Raw genomic sequence first — 21,160 nt, forward strand, 5'->3', positions numbered from 1 at the left:
AAGTAAAGAAAGCCACAGAAGAGTTTTAAACAGGATGGTGACAAAATAAGAGTAACTCTTTCTTAAAAAAATGTATTTTAAAACATAAATTATACATAGACACATACATACAACTTTACGCTAATGAAAAATGATCATGTAAGTATTTTTACCCACTCTCTTAACCCCGTAACAATCTCCAGTTCTATAATCTACATTAACAAATCAGAATACATCTTTCAATATTTTTCTCTCATATAGTCAAGTAGAGACAAATACATATCACATATAATGGATGCATACAGGCATAGCTTGAAGATACTGTGGGTTTGGTTCCAGACAGCCGCAATCATGTAAATATCAGAGTAAAGTGTGTCACACAAATTTTCTGGTTTCTCAGGGCATATAAATGTTATGTTTACACTATACTGTAGTCTATTAAAGTGTTCAATAGCATTATGTCTAAAAACACAATGTACATATCTTAACTAAAAAATACTTTATTGCTAAAAAAAAAAAAAAAAAGACCTTGCTAACAATCATTTGAGTCTTCAGCAAGCCCCAATATTTTTGTTGGTGGAGGGTCTTGCCTCAATGTTGATGGCTGCTGACTGATCAGGGTGTTGGTTGCTAAAGGCTGCGATGGCTGTGGCAATTTCTTAAAAGACAATGATGAAGTTTGCGCATCAATGGACCCTTCCTTTCACAAAATATTTCTCAGAGGCATCCAATGCTGTTTGATAGCATTTTACCCACAATAAAACTTCTTTCAAAATTAGAGTAAATCTCCTTAAATCCTGCTGCTGCTGTATCAACTAAATTATGTAATACTCTTAATTCTTTGTTGTCATTTAAACAATGTTCACAGCATCTTCACCAGGAATATAGATGCCATCTGAAGAAACCACTTTCTTTGCTCATCCATAAGAAGCAACTCCTCATTGGTTCAATTTTCAGCATGAGATTGCAGCAACTGAGTCACATATTCAGGCTCCACTTATATTTTTCTTGCAATTTCCACCCTTCAAAGTCATCCATGAGGATCGGAATCAAATTCTTCCAAATTCCTGTTAATGTTGATATTTTGACCTGAGGATTGGAATCAAATTCTTCCAAACTCCTGTTAATGTTGATATTTTGACCTGAGGATTGGAATCAAATTCTTCCAAACTCCTGTTAATGTTGATATTTTGACCTGAGGATTGGAATCAAATTCTTCCAAACTCCTGTTAATGTTGATATTTTGACTTCCTCCCATGAACCACAAATGTTCTTAATGACATCTAGAATGGTGAATCCTTTCAGAAGGTTGTCAATTTACTTTGCCCAGATTCATCAGAAGAATAATTACTTATGGCAGCTATAGCCCTTACACAATAAGACTTGAAAGGCAAAATTACTCCTTGATCCATGGGCTGCAGAATGGATGTTGTATTAGCAAGCATGAAAACAACACTCATCTCCTTGTATATCTCCATCAGAGCTCTTGGGTGATTACGTGCATTGTCAATGAGCAATAATATACTGAAATAAATCTTTTTTTTCTAAACAGTAGGTATTAACAGCGAGCTTACAATATTCAGTAAACCATGCTGTAAACAGATGTGCCATCATCCAGCCTCTGTTGTTCCATTTTATAGAGCACAAGCAGAACAGATTTAGCCTAATTCTTAAGGGCCCTAGGATTTTCAGAGTGGTAAATGAGCACTGGCTTCAACTGAAAGCCATCAGCTGCATTAGCCCACACACCAAGAGTCAGCTGTCCTTTCAAGCCCGAAGTTGACTTCTCCTCTCTAGCTATGGAAGTCCTCGATGGCATCTTCTTCCAACAGAAGGTTGTTTTGTCTACATGGAAAATCTGTTGTTGAGTGCCCTCCCCGTACTTGGCTGCCGCAGCCCTGCACCAGCACCTCGGGGACTGGGAGCGCTCGCACCTCCGGATGCCGCACACCCAGCTAGGCACAGTGGCGCGTGGAGGTGCCCACCCGGCCTCGGCCCGGGCATCACGTCTGCCGCCGGCGCCCTTCCCCGGTGCCACGGCTCGGCGCCTGCACTCGTTTCCTGCAGGAGAGAGCTAAGTCTGTCTGCTGGATACCTGCAGCTGGAGCCTAAAAGGAGCCTTAGTGTGCTTACTGGAAGACAATGGGTTTGCTACTCAACAAGCAAAAATCATTGTGTCTGCATTGGTCAAGATCCTGGAAGCCAACATGGCTTTCTTCCTAAGATCTCATGAACCAACCTCTGATAGCTTCAGACTTTTCTCCTGCAGCTTTCTCACCTCTCTCAGCCTTCACAGAACTGAAGAGAGTTAGGGTCTTGCTCTGGATTAGGCTTTGGATTAAGGGAATGTTGTAGCTGGTTTGATCTTCTATGCAGACTACTCGAACTTTCTCCATGTCTGCAATAATGCTGTTTCACTTTCTTATTTTTGTGTTCACTGGAGTAGCACTTTTAATTTTCTTCAAGAACTTTTCCTTTGAATTTACAGCCTCACTAACTCTTTGGCATAAAAGGCCTAGTTTTCAGCCTATTGTGGCTTTTTAAAATTTATTTTTTATTTTTGAGACAGACTTTTGCTCTTGTAGCCCAGGCTGGAGTGCAATAGTGCCATCTTGGCTCACTGCAACATCTGCCTTTCAGGTTCAAGCGATTCTCCGGCCTCAGCCTTCCAACCAGCTTGGATTACAGGTGCCCACCACCATGATCAGCTAATTTTTGTAATTTTAGTAGAGACAGGGTTTCGCCATGTTGGCTAGGTTGGTCTCAAACTTCTGACCTCAGGTGATCCACCCACCTTGGCCTCCCAAAGTGCTGGGATTACAGGTGTGAGCCACCATGCCCAGCCACCTGTTGTGGTATTTCATATGCCTTCCTCGCTGAGCTTAATCATTTCTAGTTTTTAATTTAAAGTGAGAGACAATGCAACTCTTCCTTTCACTTGAGCACTTAGAAGCCATTGCAGGGTTATTAAATTGGCCTAATTTCAGTATCATTGTCTAAGGTGATAGGGAGGCGAGAGCAGAAGGAGAAAGATGAGGAGAACAGCCAGTCAGTGGAGCAGTCAGAACACACATAGCCTTTATCAATTAAGTTCACCGTCTTATATGGGCATGGTTCATGGCACCCCAAAACAATGACAACAGTAACATCAAAGATCACTGATTACAGATCACCATAACAGATATAATGAAAAAGCTTTAAATATTGTGGGAATTACCAAAATGTAACAGAGAGACAAAACATAAAGTTAGGCACTGATAGACTTGCTTAAAGCTGGGTTGTCACAAACTTTCAATTTGTAAAAAGCACATTATCTGTGAAGTGCAATAAAGTGAAACAAACTGAGGTGTGCTTGAGGGATTTACCATTCTTTAATAAAAATGGTCTTATGCACACTTCTCTACATGCTGGCTTTCTTGTTAATAACTCATAAAAGCCCCTTGAAATCAACTAGTATAGCTATACTTTATTCTTTTTAATAACTACATAATATTCCAGAGTATGAGGGAACCATAATTAATCTGCCATCCACCACTGATGAACACTCCTTTTGTGCCTAGCTTTGTCTATTGCAGTTACACCGCAATAACTATCCTGTATATATGTCCTGATGTATTTATGGTTTCATATTTATGTGGGAGTGGAGTGGAGCTGGGAGTTGCTACATCAAAGGGTAACTAGAATTTTTTATTTTAATAGAAGTTGCTGCATTGTTTACAGAAAAAACTTTGGCAATTTACAACTCCATCAGTAATGCCTGAGTTGCTCTTTCCTTGGACTCTTGCCAGCATTAGGTAATTTCTTTTTGTGTTTAACTTTTAGACAAACAGTGACATTTCATTGATATTAGAATTTGCATTTTCCCGACCTTTAAAAATTTAAGCATCTCTTCTGTTTGTTGATTTGGATTTCTTTTTCTGAGAAGTGTCCTTTCATATCCTTTTGTTGTTGTTGTTGTTGTATTAGATTGCCTGTCTTTTTCTTCTCAAAGTTTAAAAGCTCCTTATATGTTATAGATAAATTTTTTATCTGTATTATAGTTTTTTTCAAACACAGCCTTTGCCTATTGAATTTACTAAATGAATATCTTCCATACAAAGTTTCTAAATTTTTACATAATGAAAGTGTTTATCTTTTTCTGGCTGTGGTGTGGAAGATTGATGGGCGGGGTAAGACTAGACAGCAAGAGATCCATCAGACAGCAATTTCAGACAGGTCAAGAAGCAGCATTGTGCTAGGGAAAGTGGTTCAAGAGACATTAGGGAGGTAAAACCGGGAAAACTAGATGATTTGACAGCATACGGGGTAAAGGAGGAGGAGGGGAGGTGCCAGGAGTGCCAGGATGAATCAGAGCTCTTACTTCCTCCTAGTTGGGTTGTGGTGTCTTTCCCTAAGAAAGGAAACACAGTGGGAAGACTAAGACTGGCCTGGAATATCATGCTTTCAGTTTGACACTGTTACGTGTGAGGGGTCTGCGAGACATCCAAGCAAAGATGCCCAGTAGCTGCTAAGTACACGGGTCTGGGACTCACAGGAAAAGATACAGATTTGGGAATCTTCACATTTCTAGTGGCTCCAATGGAGGCCATTAGGACCATCACCTAGGGAGAGCATACGAAGTGGGAAAAGGCAGCTTGGACCTGTGCTTTAAAGCTTGGCTGAAGAGGAACATACTGGCTAAGGAAATTGAGAGAGATCATGGAAGTAGAAGAAAGGCCAGGAAGGGGATGGCATCATAACTCCAAGACAAGAGTCAACATGTGGAGACCTGACTGAATAAAAGGCACTAGCGATATTACTCAGATAGTAGGAAAAAGATGGAAGAAAATTCAAATGTAAGCAGAATTAAACACACATACAAAAGCACATGCATACAATTTATTTTTGCTTATGCTCTAAAAGAACCTGTGGTTTCACTGAATACTGGGATCTGGGTGATATTTATTCAGGATGTAACAAATAAAACAATAGTATAACCTACATAAAGAGATATGCATAATATTATTCATTTTAAAGTTATCTATACTAGTAAAAAATAATCTAGTGTAATAAACAATTTAGTATTACACCATGGCTTACTATGTGGCTATTTTTAAAAGGGAAAAAGAATAGATTTATTCTTTTATTATTGGGAATTTGGAAAATTTCTTAATATTAAAAATAAAAAGTTATAGAAATATATATGCAGAATATTCCTGTTTTAAAAACAATAAAGAGGCCAGATGTAGTGGTTCATGCCTACAATCCTAGCACTTTGGGAGGCCAAAGTGGAAAGATCACTTGAGCCCAGGAGTTTGATACCAGCCTGGGCAACATAGTGAGACCCTATCTCTACCAAAAAATATACATTTTTTTTAACTATAAAAAGACATGAATACATGTGTACATGCATTCTCACTTGCCCTTTTTTTAGACTGGAAAGAGACACCCTAAATGATTAACAGTAGTTGCTTTTGAAGTAACCACTGTTACTTTAGAGATTGTAGTGATGGTAAGATTTCAATTTATTACTTTACTTATTACTTAATACAGGTCACATTGAAAAATATGTTACTTTTGAAGACAAATCTCATATTACTATTATAATATCAAAACTATGTAAATTTTTTTAATAGAATTATTCAACCAAGAGGAGAAACTGTTAAGAACTGTCTCTAAAGCTAACATCTACCTCTACTTTGTGTGCATGGGTATGTCTATTATTTCCTTCCTACAGGAAAGTCTTTCCTGTTGCACCTCCAAGACTAACACCGAAGTAAGTTGCTAAGATAATTTCTAATGAAAAAAGAACAATAGAAGAAAGGGGAATGAGTTTTATCTCACAGGTCACAAACCATGAATGAATGAATGAATGAATGAATGAATACACAAATAGGAGCAAAGGAATGGAGTCAACAGTGAGTTTGTTGCTTTGCTGATACCACTGAGTGGTCAGAAAAGGGACTATAGGGATGCTAATAACCATCCCAGGGTGCAGAACAGAGAGTGCCCAGATTTTGAAGCCAGCAAGGCCCAGGGTAAACTCCCAAAGGCCTCCCCACACTAAGTCTCCTCAGCTGTAATGTAGAAATCATAATGCCTACCATAAAAGGTTGTTTTGAGGTTTGAGGTTTGAATAAAATTGAGAGACTTTTTATACTGGTTGACATGGAATAGGCTTTCAAAGGTTTTCTCTCTTTTTCTTTTAATGAGTTAGGTCAACATCAAGGTATTCACACTGTCTGAATTAACTGGGTGAGAACTGGGCATGGGCTGAGTTTTTGCTGTTTAAAAGCAAAGAGAGATGGAGGGAGGGAAAAAATTTTATCAGTGATCACCTAAAAAGATTTTCTATGATAGCCAGATAATTTTTGAAGGTTTTATTGTTTTGAAGAATTTTGAATTTTTTTTAAATAAAGATATGAGGGTACCTAATACCTAATCAGCACTACATGTATAGAGTGATCATATATCTAAAAACAGGTCTAATCTCAAATATTCTGTTGCAGTGTTGCTACAAAACATCAACACCTCGATTTTAATAGTTCTTTTTGTATGGCCTGAAGTTGTAACCGGAACCTAAGTTTTACAGATGAAGTGTCCTGATTTCTTATTTAGAAAATTTGGTCACCGTTAACCATGGGTTAATGAAAAGGAACTCTCAACCCCCAGCACAAATTCCTCTGCAAACTTTTACTCAGGTCCTGAGATTCAGATTGACTGATATATACATTTTTTTTTACTTAATCTAACACGTGTATGGCCCTGGCTCTATGCCAGGCACTGTTGTAAGAGCTCTAAATAGGTACTCACTGCCAGGAGCAGTGGCTCATGCCTGTAATCCCAGCACTTTGGGAGGCCAAGGCAGGTGGATCACTTGAGGTCAGGAGTTCGAGACCAGCCTGGCCAACATGGCGAAACCCTGTCTCCACTAAAAATACAAAATTAGCTGGGCGTGGTGGCACACACCTGTAATCTCAGTTACACGGGAGGCTGAGGCAGAAGAATCGCTTGAACCCAGGAGGTAAAGGTTGCAGTGAGCCAAGACTGTGCTACTGCACTCCAGCCTAAATGACAGAGCAAGACTCCATCTCAGAGAAAAAAAAAAAAAAAAAATACTCACTGAATCCTAAAAACGTATTAAGCAGGTTTTATTTCTAACCCTATTTTGCAGATGAGGAAACTGAGGGACAAAAATGTTAAGTGACTTGCTAGTTAAGTATTGAAGCCAGATTTGAACCTGGACAATCTGACTGCAGAATCAGTGCTCTTAACCATTGTTTCTTATTTAGCTTGCTACCTGGCATAAGGCTCTTAAAGACAGTGACATGATGCAGGGTTTCTCAGGATACAATCTATAGACAGCATTGGAACAGCAGATGTTGCAAATGAGAAAGTCAAACTGAGTCAAGCACACCTCCAAACCTACAGGTGAGCCACTAAGCTCTGTGGTTTCCAAATCATTGAATGTTAGAGCTGAAGAGGGCCTCAGAGAGCAAGAGTCCAGCCCTGGAAGAAAAAGCCAGACCAGAAACAAGAAGAAGAAAACAAGGAGCAAACAAAGGAGTCACAAAGAAACAGAACTGGTGACAGTGGCAAATGATGCATTAGACGAAGACCAGCAATTCCACCCACAAAGGAGATACCAGCGGGCCAGGCGTGACTCAGAAGGGGCTGGTGAGGACTTGAGCACCAGTGAACCTACAGGGAGGGGCCCCTCAGCTCCTGCCACGTGGAAACGGGCCCACCATTGCCAGGTCCCTTAATTTTTCAAGAAAAGCCAGATATTCACATTTTGTGTAAAAATTCCTGTTCTTGAAAGTTGGCAACTAATTCAAATCTTAGCTTAGGGGTAACCCCCAGCCAGGCTAGACCTATCAGGACAAGGACAAAGTTGTTCCTGTTTTTGGTTGTATCCCCATATGTCTGGCATATGGACATTCAATAAATACCTGTTGAATGAATTAACTAAAATGACTAAAATACAACTTAAGTGTAGTTCAAAAGACAAGGCTTCCTGACAAAAGAGCAAAATTCGACAGTCACCCCAAACCCTGGGCTTTGTGAAATCCCAAATTGCTGTGGAACCTGACTGAGGAAGCAGGACTTTGTAAGGAGAGGTGAAGAAAGAAGTTTAACTGGAGCTTAAAAATAAAATGGCTCGGGAGCCCTCATATACAACCAAAACAGACTGTTTTTCAGCCCCACTTTCTGCCTCATCACCAAAGCAAGATAGGAGGACCTGCGGGCTCCCCCTTCCCAACTCCACAGCTGTTCCTTTTGAGATGTTCCCTCTCAAGTTTAAGTAGATTTTACCTACTAAGTGTTATAGGATGTAGGACACCACACCAGATAAACTTGGACCCACTCAGGGATGTTAGCCCCAATCAAACAGCCTCTCTATAGTTTGAGGAGGTTCATGGACACCATTTCTTTCTCTTTTTCTCTTTCTTTCCTTCCCTCTCTCCCTCCTTCCCTCCCCTTCCTTCCTTCCTTTCTTTTTGGAGACAGGGTCTCATTCTGTCACCCAGGTTGGTGTGCAGTGGTGCAATCATGGCTCGCTGCAGCTTCAACCTCCTGGGCTCAAGTGATCCCCTTGCCTCAGCCTCCCAAGTAGCTGGAACTACAGTTGCATGCCACCACGCCCAGCTAATTTTTGTATGTTCTGTAGAAACAAGGTCTCACTATGTTGCCCAGGCTGATCTCAAACTCATGGGCTCAAGTGATCCTCCTGCCTGGGCCTCCTGAAGTGCTGGGATTACAGGCATGAGCCACCGTGCCCAGCCAATGCCATATCTTAGAGACAAGCTAATCACTCTTCTGGGATTTGGAGGCAAGGGTTTTCTTGAGTTTGTTCTTAGAAACAAACAATGTAATTTCAAGATACTTCTCTCTCTCTCTAAAATATCTTAAGGCTCACATTGCCTACCGATTTTAGCAGTTAAAGTAAAAATTCATTTGCCAAAAAAATAAAAAAAAAAAAGAAAGAAAGAAAAATTCCCTTAAAAGTTTCAGTACCTGAATATATGAATATTGGTATTTCCCTCTGAATATATGACATCATAATGGTGATTCAGTTAAAGCCTTGTGCAGGCCCAGAGATAGCAGGGTCCTGGGGCATTTTTGTTCCCAAGTGAGCAGATGGGTTTATCTGGATATGGGTCACTGAGCACAGCCTTGTTCATCTCACTTCTCTGTGTTTCATCTTCACATCACAGCACACTTTCAGTGAATGCCTACTTGCAGTCTCAGGGTGTGTGGCAATCTGGGAAGCAACATCTCTATCCATATACGCATTTACAGTATTGAGGAGTGGCCAATCTCCTAAATGTCTGGGCTAGTATTGTATCAAATAACCTGTCCTATTAAGGGCATAATATTCTCATATTAGTCAGTCCCAATTTTGGGGGTAGGAAATGTGCTTACCAGGCATGGAGATAATAAAGAGTAGCAGCACTGTTTGTTTTGTTTTAACTCAAGCAAGTTTCATACAGTTGTGTCTCTTGCCTAGCTCTTAGTAAGTCCAATCCAAGGAGCCCTAGGCCAGCTCAGCCTCAGTAATAATATTTAACAGTAGCAGCAGCATGAAGATTCACTGCAGGCTTACTATGTGACAAGCACTTGTTCCAAGAGCTGTTTGTGTATTAACTCATTTAATCCTCAACTCAAATCTGAGGTAGTTCTTATCATTCATTTATTTGTTCATCAACTGTTCATGGAGTCCTGCCTAAGTGCCAGACACTGAAATAAGCAGGCAGGATACAGCATTGAACAAAACAGACAAAATCCCGGCTCTCTCGGGGTCTATTTTTCGGTGGAGGGAAGAACATAATAAATGAAAAAGTAAATACCTTTTATGTTGGATGATGGTAAGTGTTGTAGAGAAAAATAAAGCAGAGTATGGGGCCTGAGGAGTACTGGGAAAGAAAGAAGTTGCATGGCATGGGGGGCAGTCAAAAGTTGGTATCTGAGCAGAGAGCCCAGAAAAGCAGGGGAGTGATCCCAAGAACATCTGGGGGGAGAGTGAGAAATGAGTTATTTTTTGAGAACATGTCTATCAGAATAACTTGATTCACTCCGCTGGACACTTGGTTGACAGAAAATATCAAAGAGTCAGAAGCACCAGGCTACAGATGAGGAAACGGACTGAGAGGGTCAGCTGATCGCAGTCACTCAGCTAGCAAGGGACAGAGCTGGTGTCCAGACACAGGCATTCGGCCCCAGAGCCTGCACTGTTGGCCAGAACATCAGATGCCTTGGTTGGGGCCATTCCTCTTTCTTCCTGGTCGATTCTACCCTTAGCCAGTCCCAGTTAGGGACTTCTCTATTTCCTTAAGGCAGATATTCACTGATTTCAGTCACACCACCACCAGTTTCTCTGCCCCCATCTACTTCATACTGAAACTGCAGCCACCTGTCTCCCAACGGTTACAAGTCCCCTGGTCCCCGAGACCAGAAACTTCCCGGACCTTGCTCTCAGCTATCTATCTGCCTCCTCGATAAGTTCATTAAGAATTAAGATGTTGGTTCTCTAAATCAACTTTTCTTTCTAATATTATGCTCAAATAGTTTCCTTTTTAATTCTTCTTCTTGCACTTAACCTCTTTCTCAAGATGTTTCCCTTTAGACCTGTGCAATCCAACACAGTAGCTATCAGTCACAAGTGGCTAATGAGAACCTGAAATGTGGTTAGTACAAATGGAGATGTGTTCTGAGTATCAAATACACACCAGAATCTGAAGACCTGGTATTAAAAAGTGGAACATAAAATCTCTCATTAATATTATTTTGTAGTAACTATTAGGTTGGTGCAAAAGTTATTGCGGTTTTTGCCATTAAAAAAAAAAAAATAGCAAAAACCGCAATAACTTTTGCACCAACCTAATACATGTTGAAATGAAAATATTATGGATATATTAGGTTAACTAAAATATATTAAAATTAATTTCACATGTTCCATATTATATTTCTATTTGAGAGCACTTCTTTAGCCCGTCCTTTCAAGACACTCACATCCCACCATGCTCAAAGGCCACATTTTCCTTTCACTGTTCTCTTCTTAGACAGGATACAGCTGAGATCCACAGTATACTTTGGGGAATAAGGTTCTTACTAGATTGGTTAAGAATGTGAGTCTTTTAAAATCTATTCTCCAAAATCTGATTGAAGGTATTTCAATACACTATTGATCATTTCACTAAAATTCCTTGAAAATCCTTGTTATTTTCTAGATACTCAATTAATCGTTGGGAAACTCTACTGCAAGTAGTTGATGACGGCACAGCCTCATTAGTTTCTTATTAATCTGATTTTGTATTATTTTCTGAATGTGTATGTTAAGCTTCAATTTTCTTTTAATTTTTAACAGGCATACGAAGAAAATGTTCAAGAAACTACAGACTGGTGAGCCCAATGGAAATTGAGGCACTAATCTCAACAAACATTTTGAGGAACATTGTAAAGTAAGCAAAGTTCACTAGAACCTATAAAATAACCAAAAAGCATTTTCCTTGGAGGCTAACAGGCAGGCATTGAAAGTTATCTTTTTTTTTTTTTTTTTTTTTTTTTTTGAGACGGAGTCTGGCTCTGTCGCCCGGGCTGGAGTGCAGTGGCCCGATCTCAGCTCACTGCAAGCTCCGCCCCCCGGGTTTATGCCATTCTCCTGCCTCAGCCTCCCGAGTAGCTGGGACTACAGGCGCCCGCCGCCTCGCCCGGCTAGTTTTTTGTATTTTTTTAGTAGAGACGGGGTTTCACCGTGTTCGCCAGGATGGTCTCGATCTCCTGACCTCGTGAACCGCCCGTCTCGGCCTCCCAAAGTGCTGGGATTACAGGCTTGAGCCACCGCGCCCGGCCTGAAAGTTATCTTTAAAGAGGAACTGCTAAAATGTTTTCCCCTCCTTTTCTAGGGACAGTTTCTGTATCTTACAGTCACATTTTATATTCAAACCTGAGCTTGTCTGAGAAGAGCAAAACGGCTGCATCCTGGTTTCACTTACAACCCTGAGATGGAAGGTGAGATTTGCCATTGCAGGATTTAAGGGTCTGTGTCCTTAAGTAAAAACTTCTGGTCACCCCTCAAGTAAAGCTTCAAAAAAGCTTAGGCACTTGTGCAGAAACACCATGAGAAGAAACCAAAAGGCAGAAAACTTACACATATAAGGGCTGATTTACACAGACAAAGTTTCTACTTTTAAACAGAGAAACCAATGCCTACCCTCAAAGCCTGTATTTACTAAAGAAATGTTAGAGTAACATGGAGGTCAATAAAATAAATTATTCAAATCTGGTTCTTAAAAAGAGGTTCTAAGACTATTTTAAAACTTCTGAAAGATGCCCATCGAAATTAAACCAAAAACATAGCAATAAATACAATGAGTGAAACTTGATTAGATCTGGGTTTTTTAACAAAAGACATTCTTGTGACAATTGGGGAAATCTGAATACAGGTAGGATTAGTGTTAATTTTTATAGATGTTATCATGTTATTGGGATTATGCAAAAGTGTCTAGGAGTGAAATGTAGGTACCTAGAGAGTGTAAATATGATAATATGTTAATAATAAATATGTCAATAAATTCCCATTGCAAATTCTATGTCCCAAAGAAGCACCCCTCACCATTACAAATTATGACATTAAATGCAATTTTGCATGACTGGTAATTGTGCTGACCTATATAATTTCACATGTTTAGCAGAATTTCATTGGACAATGTATACATGTCGCATATAAGAAATCTTCAAAAAGTTGCTTAGTGGATCTCAGGCTAGGGATAAAACAGAGCATATAAGGGAATAGGTTTTGATTCAGACAGAATCAAAATTCAAGTTCACTCTGCCACTTATTTGCTGTGTGAACTTGGACACATTACTGAGCCTACCTAAGCTTTGTTCTCCTATTAAAAGTTCCCTATGTAATAAAATTAGTGTGACAATTAAATAAAAACATCTCAAATCTGAAGCATAGCTCCTGGCACACAGCAGGTGCTTACCTCCTAGCGGCTATTATTATTTACACTCTGTTATAACACTGGGCCTAGTTTTCCTATAGGAACACACAACACTATTTTAACTTGGATTATCTTTGCTAAATAAAAAAACACAGACTGTCTAAGTCTCAATTCCAGCAAAGCACATGAACAAGTCTCACATAATAATGTGAGATAATTACAAATGGAGAAATGCTTGACAAATACATTGTCATCTAATGTCCAGATTTAACAATCTGTACTATTAAAAAAAAAAAAAGATCAATGTAAGGAAAATTTTTAAAAAATAATACATGACTTCACTCCTGCTTACAAGGAACTTAAAATCTAGTTATGCAGATAGTTGGCAATAAAGGATCTGTAAAATGTCAACAACAGCAGAATAAGGCAGACCCTGTTAATAATAAAATAGTTCCTACCTTTTTTATTTTTTATTTTTTTGCTCTGTAACCCAGGCTGGAGTGCAGTGGTGTCATCATGGCTCACTGCAGCCTCAAATTCCCAGACTCAAGCAATTGCCAGGCTCACCTTAGCCTCCCGAGTAGCTAGGACTACAGGCATGCACCACCACACCAGGCTAACTTTTTGTAGAGATGGAGTGTATTAGTCCATTCTCACACTGCTAATAATGACACACCTGAGACCGGGTAATTTATCAAGGAAAGAGGCTCAATGGACTCACAGTTCCACATGGCCAGGAAGGCCTCACAATCATGGCAGAAGGCAAAGGAGAAGCAAAGTCATGTCTTAAATGTGGCAGGCAAGAGAGAGTGTGTGCAGGGGAACTCCCCTTTATAAAAACCATCAGATCTTGTGAGACTTCTTCACTATCACAAGAACAGTATGGAGGAAACTGCCCTCTTGATTCAATTATCTCTACCTGGCCCTGCCCTTGACACATGGGGATTATTACAATTCAAGGTGAGATTTGGGTGGGGACACAGCCAAACCATATCATTCCACCCCGGCCCCTCCCAAATCTCATGTCCTCACATTTCAAAACATAATAATGCCCTTCCAACAGCCCCTCAAAATCTTAACTTATTCCAGCATTAATCCAAAAGTCTAAATCCAAAGTCTCATCTGAGATAAGGCAAGTTCCTTCCAACTATTAGCCTGTAAAATCAAAAGCAAGTTAATTACTTCCTAGATACAATGGGGTATAGGTGCTGAGTAAATATATCCATTCCAAATGGGAGAAATTGTCCAAAACAAAAGGGCTACAGGCCCCATGCAAGTCCTAAATCCAATAGGGCAGTCATTAAATCTTAAAGTTCCAAAATGATCTCCTTTGACTCCATGCCTTCTGATCCAAGTGATGCAAGAGGTGGGCTCTCACAACCCTGGGCAACTCTGCACCTGTGGCTTCGCAGGTTACAGCTATCCGCTTCTCCATGAGGGGCCCACTCCTGCAGCAAACTTCTGCCTGGACATCCAGGCATTTCCATACATCCTCTGAAATCTAGGCAGAGGTTCTCAAACCTCAATTCTTGACTTCTGTGCATCCACAGGCCCAACCCCACGTGTAAGCCACCAAGGCTTGAGGCTTGCACCCTCTGAAGCAACAGCCTGAGTGGTATGTTGGCTCCTTTTAGCCATGGCTGGAGCTAAAACAGTTGGAATGCAGGGCACCATGTTTGGAGGCTGCATAGAGCAGGGGGACCCTGGGTCCAGCCCATGAAACTATTTTTCCCTCCCAGGCCTCCAGGCCTATGATAGGAGGGGCTGCCATGAAGGTTTCTGTTATGCTCTGGAGACATTTTCCCCATTGTCTTGGTGATTAACATTTGGCTCCTCATTACTTATGCAAATTTCTGTAGCCAGCTTGAATTTCTACTCAGAAAATGGGTTTTTCTTTTCTATTGCATCATTAGGCTGCAAATTTTCTGAACTTTTATGCCTTGCTTCCCTTTTAAACATAAGTTCCAATTCCTAACCACATCTTTGTGAACACATAAAACTGAATGCTTTTAACAGCAACCAAGTCACCTCTTGAATGCTTTGCTACTTAGAAATTTCTTCCACTAGATGCCCTAAATCATTTCTCTCAAGTTCAAAGTTCCACATATCTTTAGGGCACAGGCAAAATGCTGCCAGTCTCTTTGCTAAAACATAGTAAGAGTCACCTTTATTCCAGTTTCCAACAAGTTCCTCATCTCCATCTAGAATGAGCAGCATTTGGTTAAAGCCATTCAACAAGTCTCTAGGAAGTTCCAAACTTTCCTACATCTTCCTGTCTTCTTCCGAGTCCCCCAAACTCTTCCAATCCCTGCCTGTTACCCAGTTCCAAAGTTGCTTCCACATTTTCAGGTATCTTTGCAGCAGTGCCCCACTACCCAGTACCAATTGACTGTATTAGTCCACTCTCATGCTGCTAATAAAGACATACCCAAGACTGGGTAATTTATAAAGGAAAGAGGTTCAATGAACTCACAGTTCCACATGGCCATGGAGGCCCCACAATCATGGCAGAAGGCAAAGGAGAAGCAAGGCACATCTTACATGGCAGTAGGCAAGAGACAGCTTGTGCATGGGAACCCCAATTTATAAAACCATCAAATATTGTGAGTCTTATTCACTATCTGAGAACAGTATGGGGGAAACTGCCCTCATGATTCAATTATCTCCACCTGGCCCTGACCTTGACACATGGGGATTATTACAATTCAAGGTGAGATTTGGGTGGTAACATAGAGCCAAACCATATCATGGGGTTTCAACATGTTGCTCAGGACGGTCTCGAACTCCTGGGCTCAAGAGATCTGCCTGCCTCAGCCTCTCAGTGCTAGGATTACAGGCATGCGCCACCATGCTCAGCCCAGTTCATACTTCCAAACTCTTGCTACTTGCCCAGCACTACCCAGGCCCTATCCACATGTCATTCCACTAATGCAAGCCCACACCAAATCCTGCCAGTTCCACCTTCAAAACACATCCAGATATCTCTTACCCCCAGTGATTCCTTTCCTGCATTGCCCCTGCAGCCTAACCAACCTCCCTGCTCTTCCTTTTCTCTCCTCTACATACTATTCATCCAGCAGCCAGAATAATTCTTTTAAACACCCAAGTCATCATAATTTCACCCCTGTTCAAAATCCTTCAAAACTTTCCAGTCACTGAAAGCAAAAAGGTCAAAATCTTTAAAAGGCCCTAAAAACTTTATCTACAGGATCCATCCCTGACTACTTTTACAACTTCATTTTCTACCACTCTATGCCACAATGGTATCCTTGAAGTTTCTTAAACACTTGAAGCCTATCTCAGGATCCTGAGTAGTATACCTGGAATATCACTCCCCCAGAAAGCCTTGTGGCCTATCTCTCACTTCCTTAAGTGTATGATCAACTGTCACCCTATTAAAGAGACCCTCCCTAACTAAACTATGTAATACTAACCAGCAGAGGGTAGCTGAATTAAATACCATATAGCCACCCTATGGGGGACTGTACAGCTGTGAAAAAGAATGAGGATGATCTCTATCAAGTGATGGGGAATGATTTTCCAGATGTATGGTGAAGTGAAAAAATGAGATACAAAAAAATACATAGAGTGTTACCTTGTTTAAGAAGGGTAGTTAGAAAAAAAAAAGAATCCAAATAACATTTTTTTTTTTTTTTTTGAGATGGAGTCTCACTCTGTCACCCAGGCTGGAGTACAGTGTGGTGATCTCGGCTCACTGCAGTCTCTGCCTCCTGGTTCAGGCCATTCTCCTGCCTCAGCCTCCTACGTAGCTGGAATTACAGGTGCATGCCACCACGCCCAGCTAATTTTTTTATTTTTAGTAGAGACAGGGTTTCACTGCATTAGCCAGTATGGTCTCAATCTCCTGACCTCATGATCCACCCACCTCAACCTCCCAAAGTGCTGGGATTACAGTCATGAGTCATTGCACCTGGCCAGAATTCAAGTAACTTTTGAATATGGTATTGCATACATCTTCACTGGGATATACAGATTTTCCTTATTATGGAGTTATATATTGAAAAACTCACTGTAGAGCTGAAAAATCTTAAGTCAAACCATTGCTAAGCTGGAGATAATCTGTAATGAAAAATAAAAGGAACTGTAAAGAAATCTTTAACTGTATTTAGTAAGTTTGTAGTTGGTAGTAGATTGGTATAACAACTGTAAAATGATTTGGGGTTTAACGTAGATTAGGAAAATATACTGATGCTACTAAGAACAGAGTTCTCACTGTGGGAGTAAGGAGATGCAAACACGGAAAAGCAGAAGAGGGAGAAGAACTGAGCAGTAAGATTATTAGTGTTAAAGGTATCAGGGTGAACTCCTGACTTTGTAAAAACTCCATTTCCTAACTTTGAAAACTGACAAGGCTGAGAAGCAATGACGCCAGTACCTGTGGGCACACCTAGCACCCAGAACTTGATTTCTAAATACCATCTCTCACTAAAAGAAACCCAGGGAACCTAATGATTTGAAGGCTGAGGCAGGAACACTACAAAATGAGTCCAGAATATCTTTCTGTGCCAGAAAGTAAGGGTTTAAAATCAAACAGGAACACAGCAAAAGGACTCTGAAGCTTGAAGGGGTTCCTGCTTGTCAAATGTGGGGTCGCTGAGCATCAAAATGGATGACAGGAATGTCATATTTAAAAAAGAATCCATGAGTCCATACAACCTTCTAAAATAAAAGAAAAAAAAGAGAGGATGTGTGTGCAAAAGCTATTCATTATGAATAATGTAAACCAATAAATATACATAGAAAAACAGAATAGAAAATTGCTGGGTGGCTCATGCCTATAATACCGACACTTTGGGAAACTGGCTCAGGAGGATTGCTTGAGCCCAGGAGTTCAAGACCAGCCTGGGCAACATGGTGAAACCCCGTCTCTATAAAAAATACAAAAAAATTAGCTGGACGTGAAGATATGTCCCTGTAGTTCCAGCTACTTGGAAACTGAGGTGGGAGGATCGCTTGAATCTGGGAGATCAAGGCTGCAGTGAGCCATAATTGTGTCACTGTACTCTAGCCTGGGCAACAGAGTGAGACCGTGTCTCAAAAGAATAGAGAAAAGAAAATCAAACAAAGAAGGAAAGAAGGGAAGGGAAGGGAGGAAGGATGGAAGGGAGGAAGGATGGAAGGGAGGGAGAGAGGGAGGAAGAAAGGGAGGGAGGAAAGAAAATTACCATTTGAAAATATTTTAGTGGCTGGATGTGGTGGCTCCTGCCTGTAATCTCAGCACTTTGGTAGGCCAAGGAGGGAGGATCACTTGAGCCCAGGAGTTTAAGACCAGTCTGGGCAACATAGGGAAACCCTGTTTCTACAAAAAATAAGAAAAAATTAGCCAAGCATGGTGGCATGTACCTGTAGTCCTGGCTACTCAAAAGTCTGAGGTGGGAGAATTGTTTGAGCCTCAGAGGCTGAGGCTGGAGTTAGCTGTCATAGTACCCCTGCACTCCAGCCTGGGTGACACAGTGAGACCTTGTCTCAAAAAATTAAATAAAATATTTTAGTGATAATGGATTCTGAGAAGAATCACCATAGGATACTAAAACCACTGAATAAACAGTGGCTGGAGAACAGGATATTCACTCAACCTCAAAACATCACTTAACACATCACTTATTACTTACAAAGATAAAATGGTGCCTCTACAATGGAGAAATCTGGTAAACTTCACTTCAACCAAATAGTCAAAGTTAACATCTCCAATAATGTGACCAACAGACCACATCTGCTTCCCGATGTGACACACTGAGAAAAACCCAACATAACTATGTAGTATTCCTGCTAACAAAGAGTTACAACCAGAATCTGATCATGAGGAAACAAGCAGGAAATCCACATCCAAGGGACATTCGGTAAAGCAACCAGCTCAGACACTTCAAAAATGATGATGTCATAAAGTACCAAAAAAAAAAAAAAAAAAAAAAGCAACACTTTTAGGTTAAAGGGGGTCCAAAAGGCATGATTACCAAATGAAGTATGTGGTGCAAGACTGGCTTCTGGGTTCTCTACCAGGAAACAGTATTGTATCAATGCCACATTTCCAGACCATGATGATTCTGTGACTTGTTGGAGAATGCTATTGTTCTTACCAGACATATGCTGAAGAATTACAGGTGAGGTGTCATGAGGTCTGAAACTCTCAAATGGTTTGACAAAAATAATAGATGTGTGTGTACAAAAAAAACTAATGTGACAGTTAACTGGTGATTCAAGGAGAAAGTATGCAACTATTCACTGTACTAATTTTGCAACTGTCCTAAGATTTTAATTGTTCCAAAATTAAAAAAAAAACTAAATTGAAATATTAACGACTTCCATCTCCCCTTTCTTTGCTTTACTCATCTCTATACTAGTAAATGTTTACTTTTATCACCATTCAGCATCCATGTTTTTACTCATTTACTTACTGTCTCTCTCCCTCACTATAAGGTGAGCTTCAAAAAGGCAGGGAACTGTGCGTACCTTACTGTATCCCCCGTCTATTATGCAGTGCTTAACATACAATTGATACTCAGTAAATATTTATTGAATGACTGATGTTCCCAGTAATTCTATGAAGTGGGTTTATTATTATCCTTTCCCTCATGTGAGTGGCGCTCTCTTCAAAAGCGAAGGTACTGAAGTGAACAGAAGTTAGGGAACTCACACAAGTTCATGACTCAGGTGAGGAGTGGGGCCAGGATCCAAAGCTAGGCATCTGACCCTACAGCTGATGCTGTTAATCACTGTATTTGCAGCTTCCCTAGTGAGACTCGGCTTCCTAGTTGCTTCCCCGCTCCTCGCTGTGGGGCGACTGAAAAGTCCTCTCTGCTGATACGCCGGACGCGGCGTGGGCGGGGACTGCACCGCGCGCTGAGGGCACCGGGCGTCGCCCTCAAGAAGGTGGCATCCGCGCCCGCACCCCGTCCCGGGCGCGTTCACGGCTGGGAAGAAGTTTTGCAGTCCGCGGAAGCGCTCAGCGACGTTACTGGGGAGGCCCGGGAAGGAACTTGGTCAGGAGCTCGGGAGGGGGAGGGCGGGAGTGGGGACGCGCGGGCCCCGCAAGAGAGGCGAGCGGGCCGGAGCCCGTCCTTCCCTGAGGCCACAGTTCCTTGCTGACTCCATGAGGGACACTGGCGATGAAATAACAACTTTCTTTTCCTGAAAAGGCTCCCACGGCTGAGTTGTTCCCGGCCCACAACGACCCGTCCCCACCCGGTCCCTGATCGGCACCCGCCTCCAGCCCGGCGCGTCCACCCAGCCTGGGCGCTGCCCAGTACCCGCCGGCCGGCGCGGGGCCCCTGGAGCAGGCTTCACTCACCGAAGCAGCGCAACAGGCAGAACACGCCGAGGACCCCTCGGGCTCGCCCCGCGTAGCTCCCAGCAACCATGGCTGGCCGGCCCGCCTCTGCGCGAATACCCAGCCACTAGCAGCCCTAAGTTCAAGCACCGCCTACGCGGGAGGCCAGAAGTAGGGCTCCGCCCCGCCCGGGGCTGGCAGCCCGCGGCCCGCCCCGGCCCTTCCTCCCCCACCCTCCGCGGCGCCGCATTTGTCTTCCCGCTTCCAGTCCCCAGGCGCGCTCCTGGGCTCGGCTCTGCGCATCTCCTTCCTGTGTCCCCGGGGCGCCGTCCAGTTCCCCAGCTCGGTCCCTCCCGGCATTCCACCGCCATTCCATACGCTATTTTTAAGTAAGAAATTATTTCCTTGAAAGTGGCTTGCGTTTTAAAAACCAGGTTTCTCTGCCTTCCTCCCGCACCTCCCGCGCTTCCCCTTAGCGTTTGGGGCGTGCTGAAGGCCGCTCGGTGGCTGGACGGGGCTGTCGCTCCCGGAGAGCCACCGGAGGAGGCAAGGGAACGGGCAGGAGCACCCGGGGCCCCTCATCGCTTCAGCGCTGTGGGATCCCGCCTCAGACGGCCTCTTTGAACCACTTTGTGAACCACTTTTCCTCAAACATGACAAGGAAAGGGGGCATTTTAGACAACTGTTAGTAGGCGTAGGGTTACCTAGGGCAGGCCTCCTCCGTCCCCACACTCCGGTATCCCCGGAGCTGGGATTTCCAGCCTTTGGTTTCTCCCTTCTCAGATTCCTCTCTCTCTTCCCCCATCTCAACCGTGGACTTTCCCTCAGGCTGATGTCAGATCCACATCTCCCTCACTGCCCAGCCTCCCCACATCCATCCAGCCCAAGCTGCGGCAGGCACTCATCACTCTCCCTCCTTCATCAGTCTGGATTGAGCTGGCCCTCCCCTCACATCCCTATATCCCAG

General features: G+C 42.2%; 1 protein-coding gene across 2 annotated transcripts in view; it reads right to left on the reverse strand.

Annotated features, from left to right (window-relative positions):
* Positions 1-20,404, reverse strand: part of CD58 (CD58 molecule) — a 56,183-nt gene extending 35,779 nt beyond the window's left edge. The window contains exon 1 of one of the 2 annotated variants that reach the window (XM_050748280.1): positions 20,215-20,404. In XM_050748280.1, the coding sequence (XP_050604237.1) occupies positions 20,215-20,284 (70 nt within the window). In that variant the 5' untranslated portion in view covers positions 20,285-20,404. The remainder of the gene's footprint in view (positions 1-20,214) is intronic. The other variant, XM_050748288.1, reaches the window with a different exon arrangement.
* Positions 20,405-21,160: the final 756 nt, after the last annotated feature.

Source organism: Macaca thibetana, chromosome 1 (genome assembly GCF_024542745.1).
Source record: "Macaca thibetana thibetana isolate TM-01 chromosome 1, ASM2454274v1, whole genome shotgun sequence".
Lineage (NCBI taxonomy): Eukaryota > Metazoa > Chordata > Mammalia > Primates > Cercopithecidae > Macaca > Macaca thibetana.